The sequence below is a fragment of the Sciurus carolinensis genome, chromosome 4 (genome assembly GCF_902686445.1).
Source record: "Sciurus carolinensis chromosome 4, mSciCar1.2, whole genome shotgun sequence".
Taxonomy (NCBI): domain Eukaryota; kingdom Metazoa; phylum Chordata; class Mammalia; order Rodentia; family Sciuridae; genus Sciurus; species Sciurus carolinensis.
Genome location: NC_062216.1, coordinates 110,032,153 through 110,055,071, shown reverse-complemented (window position 1 = coordinate 110,055,071; position 22,919 = coordinate 110,032,153). Strand labels below are relative to the sequence as shown.

Here is a 22,919-nt window from a genome sequence, read left to right as displayed (position 1 = left end):
TCTGTCAGGGAAGGAGGGCTCTTGGGGCCCTCAGGGACCACAAATTCTTCACAGTTTAGTAGGGCTTGAGTGGCTGATTTTCCTTCCTTTGGCCCTGTGTTCTACTCTCTGTGGGCCTCCTGTCCCTGGGCTTCTTCTTCCTGCTAGGTTGACTCCTTCTGCCCACCCCTTTCCCCAGGAGGCCTACAATGCAGTTGTGCGCTACTTTGGAGAGAGTCCCAAGACCACACCTCCTTCTGTATTCTTCCCAGTATTTGTCCGATTCATTCGTTCTTACAAGGTAAGCTGGAGAGGTGATTTTAAAGAGGGGTTTGGCAGAGAGAAACGCCTCTTTGAAAAATAGGTTGAGGGAAAGGGGCTTGGGCTTCAAGTCTCAGCCTTTTCCAACTCCTCCTCTGGGTCCTGGGGAGAGAGCAATTGAAGCTGGAAGCTGGCGACAGGCCTTGTAGCTGAACTGGTGGGTAGGGTGGGGGCCCAGGTTCTTCCTGTCATTGTTTAGAGCAGGAAGTGCCCCTCCAGAGGGTGGCCACCTGGGGTTAGCTGGTCCCACTGCCACCTACTCTCCACCCTCAGTGTCAGCCCCTCCCCTCCCAGCCTGTGTGAGCCTCACCTTCCACCTTGGTTCTGTAGGAAGCAGAACAAGAGAATGAAGCCCGCAAGAAGCAGGAGGAGGTAATGCGGGAGAAGCAGCTGGCTCAGGAAGCCAAGAAGCTGGATGCCAAGGTGAGTGGGACCAAGGGCTGGGCTGCAGGAGAATGGGACAAAGAACTGGGGACCAGGGCAGGAAGCAGAACTAGAGAGAAGATGGAAAACTGCAACAGATATACCTGAGGCTGGACAGATTAAGGACTACAGAGTCCAGAGGGATGGGGAGCTTGGCTTTGGGAGGGGGACTTCCTAGCAACATATAAACCAGGAGCATCTTGGGACAGGAGCCAGCCCCTTGTCAGGTTACTGATGACTTCCTTCCCCTTTCAAATGCTTGGCTGTAGACCCCATCCCAGCGGAACAAGTGGCAACAGCAGGAGCTAATTGCAGAGCTGAGGCGACGCCAGGCTAAGGAACACCGACCAGTTTATGAGGGAAAAGATGGTACCATTGAGGACATCATCACAGGTGGGGCCCCTCTGCCCTCCTTGGAGCCTGGTGTTAGATCCAGCTCCCAAAGCCCAACCTAACCAGACTGCCCCCCCACCCCCCATGAGGCCTGACCACTGTGTCTCTCTCCTGGGCCAGTGCTGAAGAGTGTCCCTTTCACGGCTCGTACTGCCAAGCGGGGCTCACGCTTCTTCTGTGATGCAGCCCACCATGATGAGTCAAACTGTTAACCCCCAAGGCTGGGGCCCCTGACAGGTATTGGGCACCAGCTGCCCCCTCTGCATGCCCACCTCCCTGGACTCCTCCTGGAGTCCATAGGCACCTCCCTTGCATGCCCTGGAACCATTCCCTGGCAGCCTCCCAGCAATAGGGATACATACTTCTCTCTGCATGCCCCATGCTCCCAGAAGCATGGCTTATCCTCTGACGCAGGGAAAGAGAATCTCTCACTTAATGCTGTCCTGGCTTCTACTAAGACCCAACGGCTAGGGAGTCACCAGGCCAGGTTTGGGGGCTATGCCAGAGTAGTCAGGACCAGGCCTATGGTTCTGATTGCTGATGCTGAAGCTACATTTCTGGGCCCAGGGCATTCTTGGTCCTTGTCTCCTCTATGGTTTCTTCCTCATAAGAGCTCTGGCAGTAGCTGCTGCCCAGGGACAGTTAGATGTCCCTTGATGTCTGCTTCCTGAGAGTTGGGGTCTCTTCCTAGCTTCTTACTAAGTCTACCTTGTTTCTGCTTAGTGGCCTCTAGTCTCCCCACCTGATCCTTTCAAAGTGCAGAGCCCCAGCATTCTCCCCAGCTGGCTTTCAAGCCTCTTTTCATGGTCCACTTCACAGCTGGTTCCTCCCTATCCTGCTGTGGATGCTCCTGAAGGTGCTGTACTGCTTAGCTTCCCTGCCTGTTGATAAGCTTCTGTCTTCCCTACAGGCCTCCACCTCCAACCCATTGTTGTTCGCCACCAAGCCAGGAGTGCTGCACCACCTAGTGGCCCCCCTCGAGCTCCAGGGCCCCACTGAGACCCTCTTGAAGGCAGAAGCACTTCAATCCTCAGTCCTGCAAAATCCAGCCAGTGGACATGAAGCCAAGGGCCTGGCAGAAGGTTATGCTGCTCTCTCAGCTGTGCCACCCCAGCTCTCAGGCTGGATCTTACCTGTGCCACTGTGGGCACTAGGTCTATTAGGGGTCTGGCACTTCTCTAGTGCCTCCAGTACTGTACTGTCCCTATGGTCTTCAACTTCATTTCTTGAAAGGTCATCAAGGATTAGCTCAGAGCTGGGAAAAACCATGTCCAGCTTTATTGTACACAGGGGGCAACTAGGCCCCTCTCCCCTGCTAGAGCCCAGTGAGATGGGAGGAGAAAAGCCATTCTCCCTGCTTTTTTTCTTTCCTTTTTGCAGTTCCATGGTCAGCACTGGCCTAACAGTATCCAGGCTTAGGGAACCTTGGCACCCTGCCAACCTCAGATCATCTCTTATGAGGAGCAAGGCCCTTCTACACCTGGGCCCACCCAGCTGTACCCTCATGATAAGGGTAGAGGATGATGCCAGGCCCACTGTCCTTCTCCTTGGCTCATTCCAGTCAGATGGTGTTCTTGCTGCAGTGGCCTGAAGAGCAGGGTTCTCTATACCAAGACCTCTAGAGAAAGAGCATGCCAACAACCTCCTCACCTTCCCTCAGCTAGGTGGTTTTTTGGTGGGGGGAGGTAGGAAGCATGGTGGTCTTTGCAGACTATTTGCTCAGTTCCCTGCCAGTTTCTTCTCATTGCCTAGAAGAGAATGTGGGACCACCTCTTTTTGTACATGTACCACTTCCCTTCTCTCTTGTACATAAACCCTAGTCCTTTCTTCTCTCAACAAAAGCTTGAAGCATCAGGCTGTCTCCTCTTTCTGAGCTTGGGGGCCAGGGTGGCCACTGAATTAAAAAGTCTGGGGGAAAGAAGCATGCCGGAAGGAGGCTGGGTGGGTTCCAACCACACAAAGGGAAGCAGGTCTGTGTGAGACACTAGTGCCCTCTGCTGGGCATGTGTATACCAATCCAGTTCCCAGCCTGTCCCAGAGCACATGGAGAGGACAAAAGTCACCGGCCATGTTATAAATATTGTTATTTAAAAAACAAAACAAAACACACATACATCGGGTCCCTGGAGAAAGCAGTGGTGAAGCCCCTGGGCAGGCACTGATGCTAGAGGGTGAGGACTCAGCCCTATGCCACCTAGGCTGTATTCACCAGTCTGTCTCTTCCCTGGAGACCCCATCGCTCATACTTGATCTACTGGTATTACCCGCCCCCCCTTCAACATGGCCTGGGGCTGAGGGCAAGGACTGCACTAGTTGTCCGGGAAGTGGGGAACCCTTAAACACCAAAAGCAACCTTGACAGGTGCCAACAGTGGTGTATTGAGGGTGGAGTTACTTTAGGAAAAGTGGACACCGACCAGACGAAGGAGTCTGAGGCATACGGTAAGGGTGGCCAAGGAGCCACCACCTCAAGCAGGCCCGAGGCAGAGAGCAGCTTATCAGGTCACTGGTGGTCATCCAGTTGCTGTAGGAGTGTCCGCCGCCGCCTCTCTAGCTCCCCCTCACTCAGCTCGCTTTCTGACGTGTCCCAGCCTGTCTGTTGGAGCAGAGGCATGGCTCACCCAAGCCCCCTGGACAGAGTGCTGCCTGGCTGGGGCCGGGCCCCTGCCTCTGCCTCTCACCTTCTCCTTCTTGATTCCAAAGCCTGGGGAGCGATTAGGGAGCTCTGCCTGTCGAAGCTCCCTATCCTTGTCCTGTTCTTGTTCTTTCTCTTCACTTTCTTTGCCAGCTTTCTCCTCAGGGTCTGTCTCACTCTCAGGGCTGTTCTGTAAAAGTCCAGAGCCCAACTCCTCAGCTCCTGTGGACAGCTAGGAGATAGGTGGAATAGATCCCACAAAATAGCAGTCTTAGGCAGAGTTCCTTCTCTACTCACCGACTTGTGTCTTCTCTTCTTAGTTTTCTTTTTTGGTTTCTTGGTTTTCCGAAGGCCATGATCTAGTGAAAGAAAATTCCTACTAAGTCCCAAAGGGAAAAAGGAGAGCTCATCCTCTTCCCTACCACAGCCCTCTATTCATTCTTTGCAGACATGGGCCTTGTGGTCTGAGACAGCAACCTGAGGAAGACTGAATCTAGTTTCCCTTCCTTCTCTTGGTTTCCTGCCTAGTTCTTTCATTCTCACAGGTCAGCCCTCCTAATCCACTCCACCCTCAAGGGTACTTGAGCTTGCTGAGGTCCTCCTCTTAGTCGTCACCCACAGTTCTCCATCCCCCCGGCTCCCAGCGTCTGCTTACCTGATCCAAGAAGAAGGTGGGAGGATGGGGAGCCCCGTCCTCCAAGGGCAACACCCCCACTTTCAACTGAATCAAGTGAGGATGAGGGATCAGAACCAGACTCTGAGGGGTTTCGCCTCCTCCGCTTGGGGGGCCGGAGGGATGGTGGGGGCAGCTCCTCCTCTTCTGACTCGGAGCCCTGGGCAGATAAGCAGATATGGGTCAATTGCAGAGGTTCTCTGGCCTCTAGAGCCCTTGTCTGGGAATTGGGGACAGAGAGGAGGATCCAGGGCCAAAGAAATCCTCAAATCTCCCTCCAATGGAGGTGACATAAGGAAAAACAAGAAGTGTAATTTTTTTTTTAGGTGTCATGGACCTTTATTTATTTGTTTGTTTGTTTGTTTGTTTATATGTGGTCCTGAGAATGAACCTAGTGCCTTACACATGCTAGGCTCTACCACTGAGCTACAACCCCAGCCCAACAAGAAGTGTTTATTACCCCAAAACAATCCAGCCTCACCCCAAATCCCTCCACCTGCCAACTCACTGAGGGTGAGTGGGAACGCTTGCGATGGTGTTTCTTGCCCTTTCTGCCATGCTTTCGGCCTTTGGTGTGGAGGTGCTGGCATTCTGTCTGCTAGAGGCAAAGGGAGAAAGGTAAGGGCCCTGCCTTCTTGTCTCAAGCTAGGGCCTTTTGCCTATCCCAGGTCTCCCTCAGGTTTCCCTTCCTTAGCAGTGCAGGCAAAGGAGAGTCCTAGGATGTGAGGCCATTGAGATCTCTGTTGAACTGGCCTAGGGACTTCATGCACCTAGGACAGATCCAAAGGGCAAGAGCCTGCCTCACCTCCAGCACCTGCAGGTACTCCCGGAAGAGCCGGATCCGTTCCGACTCCAGGGTGATCTGCTCAAAGGCTGAGTCGCACACAAAGCGCTCACGGACCTTGAACGGGGAGAGCACTGCTGATCAGACCAGGCTCCACCTGGCCGGGCTTGAACACGGCCATGAGCACAGGGCAGGGCGGGGGCAGAGGAAGAAAGGGAACCGGAGCTGGCCCAGGGCTGTGCCATGACTGGGGTGGGCCCTCAATGGTGGAGAAACTCCGCTGCACTCAGGCTTGAGGGGTGACTGGGGTCAGGCTGCGCTCCTGACCTCTTCCCACGCAGTGCCCAGCTCCAGAGCAGGCACGGCCTGCCTCAGCATGCTTCGAAAGGCAGCTTCCCTGCGCCGCATCCTTCGTGCCTCCTCCTTTTCCCGCTCCCTCTCCCGTGCCTCTGCCTTCTCCAGCAGCTGAGGATAGAAAAGATGCAGAACAAGGTCACCCAGAAGGGTGAGTGCCCAGGGCCCACGCAGGCATACCTTAAGAGGTTTGGCCTTCTGTCATGATCCCCTGAACCCAGGACAGTCAGTAGGACAAGAAATGAAAAGAGAAAGAGCAAGACAATGGGATGAGTAAAAAATCCAAGAACCACCCCACCCTGCCCCTCACACTATTGAAGGTCAGCTTGATGTTGCCTGCGTCCAGCGCAGCAGCCCTCTTGTCAAAGCTTATGACGTGGGCGAAGTCTTCAAAGGCTGTGTTCACCTCCACGCAGAAGCCCCGGTCCTGTAGGCACAGCAGCACATGAAGCAGAGGGCACCACAGGCCGGAGGTCCAAGGCTGACAGGCAGAGGGGTCAGACTATAGGATGCTCAAGAAGCCCCCGTCCCCAAGAGGATCTACACAACTGACACACCTAGGAAACCACACTGTTCAAGTCATCATCTGACAAGCTCTCATGTGTACCCCTGGTCTGGTCATCACATGGAGCTGAAGGGACTGGCAGTGTGTCTGCCTGCTGAGTGATGCCTAAGGTTCTCACAATTAGCTCTTTTTCTCTTTGGATTATAGCTCTGGTCCCAGCTAGGCCTTACTACTGCTCAGGGAAGCTTTGTGAATTCTCAGTCAATATCTACTGGTCTCTATTCTTTGGTTCTACTTATTGAGTGCCTACAATGCACCAGGTATCACTCACATTTTCTCCTCCTAGATATAAATTTGGAACAGGTCTCAGTATCCTAATTTTACACAGGAGAAATGAGAGCACCTGCTCAAGATCTTGTAGGTGAACCTATGGCTGGGAAAGAATACTACCCCAGGGCTTTCTAACCCCCAAAACCTGTGTGCTTTCAAGCACTACATTCAAACAGATTATAGTCTACAGGAGAAATGGAGGCCATCAGGTGAGCAACTCACTAGCAATGTTAGAAATACGCCCCATTCTCTGAACACCATGGCCAGGTTCTGTACTTCTCATCACAGCCTCATATCCCAAAGAGATGGAGACTTAGGAGAATGATTTCATTTGGCCCAAGACAATACAAGTGATGTGGAGTCACTAGGGCTCAAGTCAGTTAGGACACAGCCATATTCCCTCCTCTCTACACAGCTCTAACTTCCTCTGGTCCTCCTGCTGATGGCAGAGGTTTGCTCTTCATTCTCTCTACAAGTACTTCCTCAGCCCACACTTCTCCAACCCTTCTTAAACACATTCACTTTCTTAGGAAACTGAAGGCTTCAATATCCTCTTCATTGTCTCCTTCCATCAAGCACACACCTCACTTTACCTGGAACATCCCTTCCACCCTACTCTCACCTCAAGATAACTACCTCTGCTTTTCTTCATTTTCAAAATCTCTTGAAATGTAGCACAAAGAAAAAGGAATAAACATGGACAGCCTGTTATAGGCAAGACATTTTATAAATATTTAATTCTCATGATCTTGCAAATGGATTATCCCTACTTTACAGAAAAGGAAACTGAAGCTCAGAAGCACCATGTAACTTGCAGAGGTCTCAGTCAATAAAAGCCAGGAATTACTTGACTCTGAAATGTGCTGTCCCAAAGCCACTGGCTTCATGGCCACATTCTCCCAAGTCACTTGTGGTAACAGTGAAATTCAAGTGTTCCTGTTCAGTCCTCATTCATCTGGTCCTAGATGCCTCTGCCCTTCAACACTATCCTCCCTCTTTAGATCCTTCCTCTCTTTTACCTCTTGTCACCTCTCCTGTATGTACATGATCTTAATAAGAGCAGTTTGTCCTTTTTCACTACCTGATCTATACTGTCCCTGGTAATCTCATCCTTCACCTCTCTGCTGATTTTCAGACCCATACTAGACTATTATCTCATGGACACTTCAAATTCAACAGATCCCAAGAGATCTTTCTCAAATGCTCCCCACCCCCATTTCCTTACTGATCTAGGCCCAGTCTTCTACCTGTTCCAAGTCCAGGGCCCTGTGTCATTCTATGGATGAGAGGTGCCCCCCACAGTTCACCTGGCTGTGGATGGCCACAGGGACTCCTGAGCTCATCTGTCTTCTAAAAGCAGTAGCTCACATGGAGGAACAGGAAGAGGAGCTGTCTAAAACAGCTTGTTTCTCAGGTGCTGTGGAGAGACAGGACTTAGCAAGGGCAGGAGCCCTGCAGGACAACTGGCAGTACCAGCCACTCTATGGCTAAAAGTTACCCAGGCAATAAAGTATAACTATATTGGGATATTAGTTTATATAATTATCCTGTTTAAAATACAGTATTTGCTTCATTCCTCCCTGCTCCAGGTTGCTTTTGAGAATGATTCCCCTAATGGAATTCCTATTCCAGTCCTGCTCTTCCTGCTTAATCCTTACCAATGGTGCCATCATTCATGGCTCCACTGGAGGCCATGCACCTCCTTCCTTTCCCCTCAAGTCCATGAAACAACCTGGCAATTCCACTTTTCAATGACTCTATCCCATTGGTTTTAAACAAAATATTTTTTCAATAAAATTCATACATAGCATTTCAATTAGAGATGCATGCTACTCCATTCAAAAATAGGGAAAGAGGTATAGAATTCCCAGACACCAAACCCTTACCCCTTGCTTATCTCAAGGCACCTATGGCAGCATACAAGCACCACTGGATTCCTACAGTTCACTCTCCTCAGGCACCATCCCCACTGCCTTGCCCAAAAATCACTACCCACCTGGACCCTAGGACAGCCAACTGACTGTCTTCACTGTCTTCATTCCTCTAACCCAGCCTGTGGCATTTAGTACTGCTCTGACTTTGGTACCAAATAGCCTTGGTAACAGGGAAGAGGCCTGGGGATGAGTCAGAGAGGTTGACTGGAACTTAAAATGTATCTAAATTACTTGCCACTGTCACTTTTAGTATCTTGAGGTTTCTACTACTGCCTCCACTACTACCATCTCCCCTAATGACACAAACACTCCAGACTGGGAGGTGCTACCACATACTATCAACCAATGGTTTTTCCAAGATGCCATATGATATTATTCCTTACAAGATAAAAATCCAAATTTCTTATTTTAGCATTTAAGACACTTTACATGTAGGACTTTACTTCCACACAGGGAATATGGTTCTGGAGAAATAGAGGAAGCCATGGAACAATACGATAATCTTACCTAACAGTAACTTAAAAATATTAAATTCATATTAAATAGGAAGGTGATATGGCAGAAGGGATTAAAATGCAGCATGTACATGAGTTGTAAGGCAAAACAAAGGACTTTAAAGAAACTACGTAGGGCTGGGGATGTACTCAATGGTAAAGTGCTTGCCTAGCCCTGGGTTCAATCCCCAGTACCCTTTCCCCCGTAAAAAAAAGGTTATATTTGCAATGGGACCGTCTTAACTTTATTCCCAGCTCCTCCTTAACTCAGGCACCAAGTTAATCTCACCTGTAATAAGGTGTCCTTTGGTGGAACACTCACCATTTTTCAGATAAGGAAACTAAGGCTCAGAAAGCTTACGTAGCCTGATCAAGGTCACACAATTAGTAAGGGATTACTCTGAACTTTTAGCCCAGGCAGTCTGTCTCAGATCCTGCTTCTAACCAATGAACTGGACTAGACTGTCTCCTCAAATGCATTAGAATATTCTTCACTTCCATAAGGAAAAATGCTTTCTCTCTTTCTTTTCAAGACTCTCTTTACTTGCATAATTATCACTTTTTTTTTTTTTTTAAACTGTGACAGACATGGATGCTTAGAACTATTTCTTCAGTATAAGAGAAGTGGCAGTACACATGGGATAGTGCATGGCAGCTGACACTTACTGCAGTATTTAGAAGGCATTAAGCGGGCTGGGGTTGTGGCTCAGTGGTATAGCGTTTGCCTAGCACGTGTGAGGAACTGGGTTTGATCCTCAGTACCACATAAACCTACCATGCCCTTTCCCCACCTCCTCTACTCCTTTCTAAAGGTGCAGTTCAAATGTCAATTCTTCCAATTCATCTCTATAATAACACCTGTTCCCCTGCATAACAATTCTTTGTATTGCACCATGAACTCCTATGAGCAGAAATTTTGTCTTATTCGTTACTATATCCCCAGTACAAGGTAAAGGACCACAGTGGATATCTGCTGAGCAAGTTGCCATGCTCCTACAAGATGGGACTTATCAGGGAGTCTGTGCAGGAATTGTGGCTTGCACACAGTCTGCATTCATCCATAACCCCAGGTTCCCCTCACCTTAAGAATGTCCTTAATGATCTTCTTCTCATCGTGAAATCGTGCCTTCAACTCTTCCACATAGAACTTGAACAAGTCCAGAGGGGTGGAGCCTGCAGGGAGGGAGGGATGGGGGACCTGGCGGGCGGCAGCTTCCCAAGGCCTGGGGTGGGGTCGAGGACAGGACCAGGGAGTGGGAATGCAGAGGCGTCAGGGCAGGAAGCCAGACCAGAGAAGGGGAAGCCTGGCTGCCTTACCCGGCTGGCCCAGCATGTTGGCAAAGCGGACATCAGTGCTGACTGCTGGGTACAGCTCCATCCAGGTGGACATGGAGTGCAGCTGCCCTGTCTCGTGCAGCTCGTCCAGGAAGGTCTGAGCAGGGAGAGGTCAGGGATAGGGAGAGTGAGATAGGGAGGAAGAGAGGGAATGGCAAAGGGAAAGACAGGGGAAATCCAGACTGAGGAAATTCAGGCAAGGGAGGCAGAAAGGAGGAGATATGGATGTGGAGGAAGAGAACACTATAAGAGACTCTAAATGCAGAGACAGAGCAAAAAATGACAAGCCAGCCTGGGAGGCAGCAAAGCCAAAACTTGCCAGCAGAACCATCTTCCATAACTTGGTTTCAACTTCATTTTGTGATCCAGCTAAGTCATTCCCATGCTGCCACCCCCAAGCTGGGAGATAACCTCTACCTGTCTGCTCCCCACCCAAAGGAAATGCACATGGCCTAGCTGCCACACTGTGCCTGCAGGGTGCTCTCTGCTGGTAGCTTCTGGGTGGTGTACACATCTGGTCTCCCTAGAGGAGCACAGTCCAGAGTTGAAAGGACACAGCAGGAGCAGAACTGCAGGCAGAGAGGCCTTGTGATGCTTGGACAAAAGAGGAACAAAGCAGGCAGCATAGCCCAGAGCAGGCAGGGCAGGGGTAGAAGCTACTGTCTGGGGCAGAGCTGAGCTCTGATTCCCAAGGGCAGCAAAAATACCTGGAAGGCCTCCCGGTTCTTGCGCTGCTGGCGCCGCTCCCGAAGTCGGGCCCGTTCCCGCTCTTCCTCCTCCTCCCTCTCCAAAGCTCGGATGTGCTCCTCAAAGCAGATCAGTGCATCTTCCTTGTCCATGTCTACAGGCAGGGAGGAGGCTCAGCAGGCGCCATACTAGCAGGACCCCCTTTCAGATTCCAGTACCCAGTGATTCAAGGATGCTGCCCCTGTAGGTACTGGGGACACTCAGGTTAGTGGGGAAAGCAGAGGAGAGGACTCTGTGGGAGTAGCCACTTCAATAGCAGTTCTTGAGGGAGATCATTCATTGCATTAGAAAAATATCAGCAAGTTTTCAGCCCTGGTGTGATTTCCAGTGTGAGTTACTAGAAGTCATCACATGAAAACAATTTTCTCAGGATCTGAAGTTTCACATCTTAGGGAAGCAGAAGTCAATCGGGCTTTGATGTAACTTCCAAAAGTAAATTTGTCATATCATCAGTGATCACAGGTCAGCAACTGTTTATTGTACCATCTGTGACCAGTCAATGCCCATGGTGCTGACAAGTTAAGACCACATTCACATAAGCTATAAATATTGATCATTGTCTCCATGACTTCTGATTCCTATATCCCAGAGCTCTTCCTCCAAGAACACACAATGTCCAGGTCAATAGTGAACTCCAGAGGGAGGGAGAGGGTATCCAGTGACTTGAGTATTGGGGACTTCTAGAATGAGGAGGAGGTGCAGGGAAATGGTATGAGCAGGCTCTGGGGTCCCAGGTCATGAAAAAAGGGGAAGGGTCAGGTGGGAGTGGAGACTCAAGCTTACTTTGCAGCTGATGGTCCTGAGCAAAACTGGGGTTATCCATGAGGTATTGTTGTGCCTGGGACCATGTGGTCTGGAAGTTGACACTACTCATCCCATCCAGGATACTCTTCAGGGCCTGGATGTTGCGGCGCCGGAGCTGCTTGGCCTGTTCCTAGGGATTCACAGGATCAGGATGAGGCCAGGCAAACCAGAACTACCTAGGTAGGCCTGGCAGAGGAGAATTTGGGGAAAGGAAGTACCTAGAGGACCCTAGGAGGAGAACTAGACTCAATACTTTCTTGTCCCCAGGTAGGGGAAGGAGCACAGGTCACAGACTAACCTCTCAGACTCCTCCTTGCCCTCCCACACCCATGGCTGCAGGCCCAGGGCACAAATTGGGGGACATACAAGTGTCACATCAGCTTCCGAGTTGGGAGCTGGGACAATGGGGAGTGAAGAAATAAATGGCCAGGGTCCATGAAAAAGCAAAGACAAGGAGGGTTCAAGATAAGATTGGGTTTGAAGGATTTGGCCCAGTGACCATTACCTTCTCCTTCTTGGCCAGGAAGAAGAGGACATCATCATAAACCTCTTTTCGATCCCTCTCAGGGACCACAGCCCAGACCTCCAGTTCCCCAAAGGTCTGTTCTGCCCGCCTGTGGAGCACATGGGCTGTGAGTAGATAGGTAAAGAACAGAACCCTGAGCCTTTGTGTTCTCCAGGTTCCCATGCCCCGGCCCAGCCAGCCCCCTAACCGGTAGCGGGTGGTGGAGGTCATGCGCTCATGCTGCTCCAGGAAATGCTGCAGGGTCTGCTTGGCCTCCTTGGCCCTTAGTCGGGCCTCCTCCTTCTCCTCCTTCTCCCGCTGCGCCTTGTAGGCATTGAATGCCTGCTTTTTCTCACTCAGTTTGGGCAAGGCACTAGGGTGCAAATGACGAGAATGGAGTGGGAACAGGAGTCAGTCTGAACCATCCTGTGTAGCCCACAAAGTAGGATCACAGTACACTGAGGGTCTCCAGAGCTGAGTGGGGGGCGGGGCATGTATGGGCTCAGCCTACAGATGTCTGGAAATGGGGTAGGAGCAAAGAAAATAAGGGAAAAAGACATAACCCCCAGACACTGCTAACACTGGGTCCTTTTGCTTTGGTGTTAAGTTGCCATCAGACCTCTGCCCTACTCAGGTCCTTCTTTCCCCAATTAATTCAATTCAATTCAATTTAATCCAATAAACATTTATTCAATGTCTCATGTCAGATACCTTTCCCTTTCCTTGTCCTAGCTTTTCCTCCCCTTGCTCTCCACTCTGGTCTATCACTTTCCTAATCCAGCCCCCTTGAGCCTGAGTCTTGAGCTGAGGTTTCTCAGGGAGTTCCTGGTCTGGCTGCTCTCATGAACAGGGCTTGGCTCCCCCTACCCAGGCCTACCTGTAACGGGGATCTGTGACCACCATCTTCATGGCCTGTTCCCATGAGGCATTGGAGGGGACAGCCTGGAATGGAGCAGGCATGGGTCATGGGGCCTGCCCACCTCCTGATTCCTCCTTCCACGTCTTCCCCCAGGAGCCCCACCCTCAGCACCTTATCCCTCAGCAGTTCCTTGAATGCCTGCTTTGCCTTCTCTCGGTTGCTCCAACTGAGACCAGACCTCTCTGGTTCTGGCTTGGATTCCTCCTCTTCTTGCTGTGTTAGCTGATGTTGTCCAGCAGAACTGGTGGACAGAGGGAACTCAGCCACATGGTACCCGGCCCTCACTGCTTTCAGTGTGCTGCACTCTCAGCAACACTTTACCTTCCTTGCTCCCCAGGGCAGCCACTTTCTTCCCTTTAGAGGTCATTGCCCAGATCTTTACACCCCTCCCAAGAGAACTGGCAGAGAATGAAGAATGAACCAGGATAAAAGCCTGAGGCTGATGTAGGAATGTTGTTGGGGGCAGTCCTTACCTGCTGGGGCCCTCCTCCAGCTGCTGCAGAAACCCTTGCTCCTGGGGCTGGGCAGCCCCCGATACATCACAATCTTCACTCCCACCTGGCTCAGGTTCCATGAGGCCGGTGGGCATTGGGGTAGGACCAGGAGGTACAGGTGGGGGGTCAGGCTGAGGCTGAGGTGGCTGTGGCTGTAGTGTCTGCGGCTGTTGCATTTTTCTGCAGGTGAGCCAAAAGGGTGGTGTTGGAGCAGAGCAGGGATACAGGAGGGCAGGTGCTGGCTAGTGTCTTTACTCTGGGAAGGACTGGGGCCAGAGCAGATGACCTCACAAGGAAACTGAGAGCTGATTCCTCCCACAGAGCAGGGATACTAGAGAATTCACTCCAACCCCCCAAGTATGGATGGATAGGCGGGCAAGTCACTCACCCTGCAGCCTCTTGTTTGACTAGAGCTGCAATGGCAAAAGAACATAGTCAGAGTAGCAAAGGACCCCCAGTATCCTGCCCAGACCTCCCCCTCCTCCCAGGACCCCTCACCCTCTAGATCATCCAGGTCCTTGGGCCGGGTCCAGCAGGATTCCTGACTCTGGTTATTATAGTAGTAAGGTTTGCCTGTGTCTGACTTGTATTCTTTCCAGGGACACTGGGACAGCAGCAGCTGCAAGAGGATGGGTCAGATGACATCAGTAGGCTGGGGAGTTCTCCAGTCACAATCAAGGGAGCTAATGAGACCCAGTGAATAGAGGACACAGTACCACCTAAACTGGCGAATATGGGGGAATATGGACTTCCTGAGATTCTAGGGAGACATTTCCAGGGAACTTGGGGGTGGGTCAGGCACCTTGGGACCTCTAATCATAGTGAGTATGGTCAGAGACTCAGGGGAGGCCAAGGACTTGGAAGGGCCAGGGCAGCTGAAAGGAAGGGCCAGAAAGCCCCACTCAGGACCTCCGCCTTGGACTTGAGCACGCTGGGCTTCTCCCACACGGACTGCTTGTCGTCAGCATTGTAGTAGTAGATGCGCCCATCAGGGGCCACATGCTCACTCCACAGAGCCCTCTGGGAGGAGGTGGGTACAGAATGGTGGTCAAGGTCCCTTTCCCAAAGCCTCTCCTTCTCACCCCAAAGATTTAACCATCCACCTCCCATTTTCAGCCTACCTACCCATAGGCCCAAACAAGAAGAACTTACCCGAGGGCCTGTCCCAGCCACAGCAGCTAGAAAAGAAGCCAAAGGAAACATACTAAGTCTTTGTTCCAACCTTCATCTTATCCCCACTTATTCCTCCCTTATTCCATCCCCATAAATATCCCCCTGGTCCCATCAACATCCCAGGCTCCCTGGCATCCCAACAGGCATGATCCAGGGTGGGCTCCAGTCCATGGTCCCCTCTCCCCTGTACCCCCCCAACCTCCGAGCCTGGGGGGAGCAGGCCCCCAGAAGACTCACAGCTGGCGGTGTCCGCACCCGGAGCCGTCTGCCGAAGAAAGAGGAGGGGGAAGGGTTGGGGCCAAGCCCAGTGGCCCCCAGGACCCAGGCCATGGGGGATGGAGAAGCAGGCCAGGCCAGGATCTGTGTGTCCTGCTCCCTAACAGGTCCCCTCCCTCCTGCCAGGGCCGTGGCTCTCAGATCCCAGGGGGAATCGCACAACAGCTCCTTTCTTCATTTTCCTCAAGTCAGAGTAACTTGTTGAGTCAACTTCAACTCCTGAGGCCCATCTCTTCAATGTAGATGCCAAATTCTATATCCCACTCAGAGTCTATTATACTGAGCACAAGAAGGAATAGCGAGATCCCTGGGTGCCACTGCCTCCTCTGGAGGTAAAGAGGATGTGAAGAAAGGACTGTATTAGTGTGTCCACAGCGCATGGCCCTGTGATGATGGGAAGAAGTGTCTGGAATGAGTGTGCTCCTTAAAGGTGCTCTGTGTGCATGGGGGTAACAAGAAAGAATGTATATGCCTTTGGGGATGATCAGGAAACTAGAATTGCTGAGTACATGGCTGGGGAGGAAGAGTCCAGCATGGGAAGTGCTGCTGGGGACCAGGGTGGATATAAGAAGAGGGAAAGAATGGAGTCCACACCCTTGTACTCCAAGTCAGACCTATAGAATTGCAGGGTACAGCCTGCTTCTTGGTCAGTCCCTAGAACTTACCGCTGCAGTAACAGGCACTGCTGGCATCAGCATTCCTGGCATCATCGGAGGGACCATTCCTGGTATCTATGGATATAAAAACCAGACATTGAGGTGAGGGCAGGTAGAGGATGGACAGAGTCCCTATGAGCTGGGGTCCCCTAAGGGGTCCTAATATCCTACTGGGGTGGTCCAAGCAATCCCCAGATTCTGGGTTTGCACCTTTCCTGAGAGTTGTCTCAGTCATTCAGCAGATAAATTCACATGGGCCTGGACCAAAGATCCCTCCCCTTCCCAGTTTCTGAAGTCTGAGTACTCCCAATTAATTTCTATCCCCAATTAAACTAACAGGGTTCCCCGAGGCCCTGTGGAGGGAGAAAATTACCTGTGTGAGTGGTGGTGGTGCCCCCATTGGTGGAAGCATTGGGGGCAAGATGCCAGGTGGCATGGGGGGGATGGCTGGTGGTCTCTGACTCATGGGTGGGAGCCCCATCGGAGGAAAGGGTGGGGGGATGCCTGGAGGGGGCATCTGGAAGTGAGGAAAGGAAGAAATACTGAACAGAAGAACACTGCCTTGCTAGGAACAAAGAAGACCCATCAGGAAGCATTCACCTGTTGTCCACCCAGCCCTTCACCCTGGCTTGGAGGTAATTCCAAGGCTTTTGTTTGAGAAGCACAAGGCATGAAACTGCCTTCCTCCTCACCACTGAGAAAGACAGGTAACTGGGGAGTTCTCTGGGTTTAACAGGCAAGCACACAGCTTCCTAAGAGGCAGGAAAAGGAAAGGGAACTGAAATAGCACCAGACTGTGGGGAGGCTGTAGCCCTTCAGCACTGTTCCCCAAGAAGACTCCCATGTGAAGGGCAGAAAGCAGCCATCCCCCAGTTCTTCTGCCTCTCCTCTTTCTCTGACTCTTGACTACCAATGCCATTCCAGCCCAAATTCTGTGGCTTTTTTAAAGAGCACAGGTAAGGAGTAGAAAGAGAAAGACAGACCCAGCCTGCCCTCACACTAATGGGGTCTTTTCTCTTCCACTTCTACCTCCAGCCCCAGTGTGTCCTAGGACAAAAAGACAAAGGGGGAACTGTCGCCTTTATGGACTAGAGCTTAAAAGCAGCTCTCCCCACCCCAATGCCCAAACAAAACCAACCCTCTTCCAAGGGCAGCAAAAGGGCACATTATAGGAGAACCGTGCTGGCGATGCAGCAGTGGCAAGGGCTGGGGAGTTGAGGGTGCAGGCTGGAAAAGCCAAGCCCAGGGAAACACATAAAACTTACGAAGGGTGGTGGCATCATGGGGGGCCCCGGTGGGAAGGGGGCAGGCGCTGCTGGGGGCCGGGGACCAGAATCGGGAACCGACTGTTGAGGGAGAGAAAAGTCATAGGACCCAGGACGGGCACAAAGATGGGCTTTTGCGGAAGGGAAGCAGAAGTCGTAAAGTTGAAAAAGGAACACAAAGTTCAGATGGGGTCTCCAAGCCCAAATTCCTACCCACCCCAAGTTCTGAGTCCTGGGAAGGTCTGTTCTTTCTGTTCCAGTCTAGAGCCAGCTGGCTGAACCCTTCAATGTCATCTTTATTTTAGGAGTTTCCATTTTGTCAAAGTCACAGAAAAGATAGAGAAGACTCCACTACAGGCATCCAGTTTTTCCCATGGTTTTAAACCATTTTCCTGCCAGTGGCAAGGCCTCTCTCAAGCCAGTGGCCTCTTTTCCTGTTCCTCTATTTCCATTAACCCAGTTAGAGATTCAATCCAAAGTTCTCTAAACAAACAGTTGCCAGCACTTACAGTTCTAGTCTCTGTAACACACCTGTTTTCACTTTAGCTTCCTCCCCTAACCAACCTTATCTTTGGTCTTCCACTTTGGGCATCTTTCAATCCCAACCAACAACTTCATCTCTTTGTACCACCCCCATACTCTTTTTGGCAGCCACCCTTCTTTTACAAATCCTGAACTCGTCTCACTGTGGATAAAGGCTATGAACAGCCTAAGTCTCCCTGTTCTACACCTAATGGCAAACTACATCCCATCCTTTAGTGCTCAGCTTAAATATCATTAGTCTAAGAAAGTTTCCTGACTATATTTAAAGTAGTTCCTTCCAATATTCTTTGACCCCCTTTTAGTATCCTTAATTTTGTTATTACATTTGCCAGCATATGCATTTCCCCCACTAGAGAGTATTAACATTCTATAAGGGCAGGGATCATCTGATTTGTTGAAAGCTGGATTCCTGGTAGCTACCACAGTGTCTGGCACATAATATGTACTCAATAAATATTGAATGAATGAAAGAACAAATAATACAACAAATCTTTCTATATAGAACCTTAATATTCTAAAAAGACATCCTATAGTTACAGCTGCACATGGCCAAAATGATGTATGCACAGTTTTCATTTCAGTATTAGTCATAAAAACAGAAAATCAGATTAAGTCTAAATAGCTAACAGTAAGGAACCAAGAAACCAAACACAAACGTAAAATGGAATACTATGCAGTTATAAAGAACAAATACACTCAACTGTCTCCCAGGGACCAATCTCTAAGATATATTACAAGAAGAAAAAAGTAAGGTGCACTAAAGTTTTATCATTTGTATAAACATCAGCAATAAAAGATGACACAGAAGACAATGGTGAAAGTGGGAAAGAGGTGGGAGACTTTTCAATGTATGCCCTTTTGTATCTTTTGAATATGTAATCATATGACTATATTATCCATTCAAGAAATATTCTTGAGTGAACTAAGTCTTGGAGGTGCAGCTAAAAGGCCTGTCTTCCTTCCTCTCCACCTGAAAGTTGCGGGTAGTAGAGGAGCACTAGGGAAAGGTGGTAGCTGGATGAACAGAAGCCACCTCACCATTGTCCTATTTCCCTACTTCTTCAGTTACCCCTATGCTGAAAACGCTCACATTTAAAATGTTTGAATCTCTACTTTTAGCAATATCTGTCCCTCACTATGTCCTAAAAAGAGAATACGATAAGCTAAGCTACTCCAATCTGACTTACCTTTTCTCAGTGTTCAGTTACTTTACCCCTGTACTTAGACCTGCTCTTGCCCCTTCAATCTTTCCTCAGCATGGATGTCAGAAACTATTCAACATGAGAGGCAATCCGATTTTCTGCATCTCTCTCCCACTTCAAGCTGCCATAGGACACTAACCTTCCAGATAACCATTTTCACCTAGCCTGTGAGGTTATGGAAGGTCTACTGCCAATCACACTGCCAGCTTCACCCATGTCCAGCTCCTGGTCTATGCTTACCACACTCAACCACATTCACCTCAGTTTTCCCACCTCAGGTACCCACCTGTGTCCAGGACAACAACCCTACCAACTCACCTAAATACACCTAACTTCATGTCTACAATCAGATCCCGGGAAAGCCTCTCCTAACCTGCTGCACTAATCAGAGCCCTTCTTTATATACTCATTCAATACCATGTACCTTCCCTTTAGCAACCATCCATTGGAAATTTAGTTTTTTGTGCAATTTTGATTGTAATAATATCTTATGTGACACTAATAAAAAACAATACTGGGGTTGTGGCTCAGTGGTAGAGCACTTACTTGCCTAGCAAGTGTGAGGCACTGGGTTCATTTCTCAGCACCACATATAAATAAATGAATAAAGGTCTATCAACATCTAAAAAATATTTTTTAAAAACAGCTGCCTATTATGAAACCCCATTGATTTTAAGACGCATCCTGACTTCAGAAATATTAAAATGAGTCTTAGAATCAATGAGATATGCCAAGTGCACATCACCCATTAGCTTGGGAAGCTGACACAGGAGAATTGCAAGTTCCAGGCAGCCTCAGCAACTTAGCAAGGCCCTAAGCAACTTACCAAGAACCTGTCTCAAAATAAAAAAAGGACCAAGGGGCTGGGGTCCTGGCTCAGTGGTAGAGTACTTGCCTAGCATGTGTGAGGCACTGGGTTTGATTCTCAGCACTGCATGTAAATAAATAAAATAAAATCTATTGTCAACTTAAAAAAAAAAAAAAGACTGAGGATATAGCTCAGTGGTAAAGAGCACCTGGGTTCAATCTTCAGCACCAGGGGGAAAAAAAAATTAATGACATATAATATCTGCAGTACCCACTAAAACTCTAAGGGTTAGGGGTAAGTGCTAGTATTTATTGGCTCAATAACTGAATAGTCTTGGCAAGTTCCACCAAATAGCAGGTATCATTGGTAAGGTCTAGGAGTTATTGAAGAACCTCAGCAGAGAGAACTACTCAAGGTAGCCCTCTCTTTTCATATGAAAAAGAAAAGGGGGAGTAATATCCAAGGTCCCATAGCTGGTTAGAGAGACTGCCCTCTAGCCCGTCTCCCTCAAAAGCACAGCTCCTGCCATAGAAAGCATATCTGTTTTTCACACCAATCTCCCCTGCAACCTGGATGATTAAATCAGGAAGGATCCAAGATTTTCTTGCTTTCTCTTAAGATGGTTCCTTATCATTTAATCTACAAAATCTCTAACATTCAGCCAGGGGTGGTGGTGCACACCTGTAATCCCAGCAGCTTGGGAGTCTGGGGCAGGAGGATCACAGGTTCAAAGTCAACCTCAGCAACAGCAATGCTAACCAACTCAGTGAGACACTGTCTCTAAATAAAAATACAAAAAAGGACTAGGGATGTGGCTCAGTGATTGAGTGCCCCTGAGTATAATCCCTCGTACTCCCCCCCCACTCTCCCAAAAAAAATATCTAACATTCAAAACTTTTCAATAAAGCCCATCCCATCCCATCCCACACTCTTGGTTCATCCTGACTCAATAGCTTTCCTCTTCTTCACATAGGAATTATTAGATTACCCTCAAGCGTTTTTTTTATTCTATTTTGTCTACTGCTTTGTTCAAGATGATCCAATATTCTCCTCCTTCAAGTTCCCTTTATACTATCCCCCACACATTCCTATCTACCTGTGTCCCTCTGGAATAAATGTTGCACTATGTGGCAGTGACATGCTGCTCTGTGAATGTTTGCTGAGTATCTAATGTGGAACTAGCTCTTGCCCTACTCAGGTGAGGATTTCCCTGCATTTAGGAATCGAGTTTTCTCCTTTTAAATATTCCTTGAGTGCCTAATCATGGTCCTATACACCAAGTGTTGTGATAAAATAGTTTCATCCCTAATAGATGTTTGCATACTGAACTATCCTAAAAAGTGTGCTACAAGTGTGTCTAGGTATGTTTGTATAAATTCCCTGAGTACATTCTCTGCTATGAAAGAGAGAAGTACCTTGGCAGAGATTTTTCTGGCTTAAGGAAGGCAAATTGGAATCAAGTACTGGCATGGGAAAATCTAGATAATAAAAATTGACTGTATATGACCACCTTCATCTTAGGATGAAGAACTCTGGCAGGGAATCAGACACTGGCCTATCCCCACAGAGGATAGACCAAGGGAATGAATATAAATTACTATGGAATTTCCAAAGTCCACCCTTCCTAGAGATTCCCCTGTGCTGTGCATGTCCTTTCTTTCCTAAAACACCTGCCCCTCTCCCACTTGCAATGCCAGCACAACTCTGGATCTGTTTACACTTCTAGGTGAGAATACAAAAAGGTTTTAGTGCATGAGTTTTAGGAATGGAAGCTGAAAGAAGCAAATCCTGTGTCTTCCCTGGAATAAGAACATACTGAGGGGCTGAGAAGAGATAGCAGACACTTGATCATCATGTGTTCACTTGGGTCAGGTGAAGGGCCTCTCCCCTAGGCGACCCCCTCCCAACAAAAATTCATCAATTATTCTCAGCATTCACATCTGAAGGGCATTTCAGAACTCAGCACCCAGGAAAAAGAACAAAAAAAGAAAATGACAAAAATGATGAGACAGGAGAGAATGGAAAGTGGGAATAACAACAGTTAGCAGATAATCTTTACTGTGCACTATTATGAGCCAGATACTATGCTGAACATTCCATTTAATCCTCACAACCATCTATGAGGTAACTGTGCCCATTTTATATGTAAAAAAGTGAGGTTCAGAGAGATTAAATTACTTACTTGACCAAGGTTTCAAGAGATTAAATGGCAGAGGCAGGTTTGGAATTCAAGCAGTCTGATTCCAAAGCCTGTGCTTCAACTACTCCACAAAGCTGTCTCCCAGCATGGAGGATGGCACCACAGATGGTACTTCTTATACTCAGATTCAATTCCCTGTTTCATTTTACCCCAATCCTTATACACTCCTGAAATCCTCAGAGAGCCAAGGGATCCCAAGGTCTGCCTGGTCTGACTCACTCTCACTCCCTGAAGGGAGGTGTTGGAAAAATGAAGGTTGGGAGGCACACCTCTAAGAAAGAGGTAGCAATCATCAAATAGGAAACAGCTGAGGGCTGGGGCTGTAGCTCAGTGGTGAAGCATCTGCCTAACATGCACAACCCTAGGTTGGATTTCTAAAACTGGGTGTTGGCTGGGAGAAAAAGAAATAGCTGGGAGACCAGCTGATTACCCTGTAGTTTACTTGCTATCCTTCTTAGCTGTCCCCAAAGAGCACTATCCTTTTCATTCCTGCGCCCAAGACATTCCCAGTCGGCACTCTCCTGCCCTACTGTTCCTCCTACCCTTCAAAGAGACTGGGGTGCCTTTCTAGAAAATATATTCCCTTGCTTCTTTGACCCCCACCCCTATCACCTCCTCACTCTCCCTACGAAGAACAGAATGTTACATCTGGTCTTTCTGGCGTCAGGGTTCAACCTCCTCTACTTACACATTCTCCCATCCCTCCAACAGAATTCCAGAGACGCTGGCTAGCGGGCTGAGCCTTGGAGGCATTATGCCTCCCCTCCCCCACATCCCTGGGGATTTTCTCCAACCCAGCTGAAGGCCTTGCCTTCTTCATACTTCCTCACGTCCTAGAACTCATTCGCTTTAATTTTATCCTCAAAAACTGCCCCCTTTTGGAGCTGAGAGAGATCTGGGATATCATTTTCATTTTTTTAAATCAATGAGAAATCCGAGGCCTAAAGAAAGGTAGTGACTTGCCCAAGGTCACACAGAATAGTTATAGTTTGTTGATGGCAGAGTCAGTGCTGGGACCAAGAGGCCTCTGCTCTTCAATCTCTCCGACCACCCAGCACCGCGGTGAGGGCCAGAAGCCTCTCCTTCCTTAGAAACTCCTCCTTACCTCAGGAGACAAGGTCTTGCAAATGCGGGAAAAAGGAGGGAGTCCCCTAGCGGTCCTAAGGGG

At 49.2% G+C, this 22,919-nt stretch overlaps 2 protein-coding genes across 38 annotated transcripts in view; one reads left to right on the top strand and one right to left on the bottom strand.

Moving 5' to 3' along the window:
• Fmnl3 (formin like 3) overlaps window positions 1–4,750 on the top strand; it is a 54,956-nt gene extending 50,206 nt beyond the window's left edge. For 3 of the 5 annotated variants that reach the window (XM_047548622.1, XM_047548621.1, XM_047548619.1), the window contains 5 exons: window positions 179–280; window positions 631–723; window positions 993–1,116; window positions 1,237–1,353; window positions 2,027–4,750. In XM_047548622.1, coding sequence (XP_047404578.1) covers window positions 179–280; window positions 631–723; window positions 993–1,116; window positions 1,237–1,328 — 411 coding nt within the window. In that variant the 3' untranslated portion in view covers window positions 1,329–1,353; window positions 2,027–4,750. The remainder of the gene's footprint in view (window positions 1–178; window positions 281–630; window positions 724–992; window positions 1,117–1,236; window positions 1,354–2,026) is intronic. The other 2 variants (XM_047548623.1, XM_047548620.1) reach the window with 1 other exon arrangement.
• The window catches only part of Prpf40b (pre-mRNA processing factor 40 homolog B), an 88,150-nt gene that overhangs the window by 4,830 nt on the left and 60,401 nt on the right, over window positions 1–22,919 (bottom strand). For 4 of the 33 annotated variants that reach the window (XM_047548624.1, XM_047548650.1, XM_047548652.1 and 1 more), the window contains 23 exons: window positions 16,107–16,250; window positions 15,743–15,808; window positions 15,039–15,066; window positions 14,781–14,806; window positions 14,538–14,648; window positions 14,127–14,247; window positions 14,017–14,041; window positions 13,608–13,808; window positions 13,246–13,375; window positions 13,093–13,157; window positions 12,424–12,588; window positions 12,216–12,324; window positions 11,690–11,840; window positions 10,867–11,000; window positions 10,142–10,256; window positions 9,906–9,997; window positions 5,872–6,042; window positions 5,535–5,672; window positions 5,229–5,324; window positions 4,905–5,021; window positions 4,406–4,583; window positions 3,797–4,109; window positions 3,183–3,711 (listed from right to left, as the gene is read on the bottom strand). In XM_047548624.1, the coding sequence (XP_047404580.1) occupies window positions 3,681–3,711; window positions 3,797–4,109; window positions 4,406–4,583; window positions 4,905–5,021; window positions 5,229–5,324; window positions 5,535–5,672; window positions 5,872–6,042; window positions 9,906–9,997; window positions 10,142–10,256; window positions 10,867–11,000; window positions 11,690–11,840; window positions 12,216–12,324; window positions 12,424–12,588; window positions 13,093–13,157; window positions 13,246–13,375; window positions 13,608–13,808; window positions 14,017–14,041; window positions 14,127–14,247; window positions 14,538–14,648; window positions 14,781–14,806; window positions 15,039–15,066; window positions 15,743–15,808; window positions 16,107–16,250 (2,727 nt within the window). In that variant the 3' untranslated portion in view covers window positions 3,183–3,680. Of the gene's footprint in view, window positions 1–3,182; window positions 4,110–4,405; window positions 4,584–4,904; window positions 5,022–5,228; window positions 5,325–5,534; window positions 5,673–5,871; window positions 6,043–9,905; window positions 9,998–10,141; window positions 10,257–10,866; window positions 11,001–11,689; window positions 11,841–12,215; window positions 12,325–12,423; window positions 12,589–13,092; window positions 13,158–13,245; window positions 13,376–13,607; window positions 13,809–14,016; window positions 14,042–14,126; window positions 14,248–14,537; window positions 14,649–14,780; window positions 14,807–15,038; window positions 15,067–15,742; window positions 15,809–16,106; window positions 16,251–16,425; window positions 16,486–16,998; window positions 17,080–21,733; window positions 22,243–22,919 lie in introns of those variants that run through there. The other 29 variants (XM_047548638.1, XM_047548640.1, XM_047548641.1 and 26 more) reach the window with 25 other exon arrangements.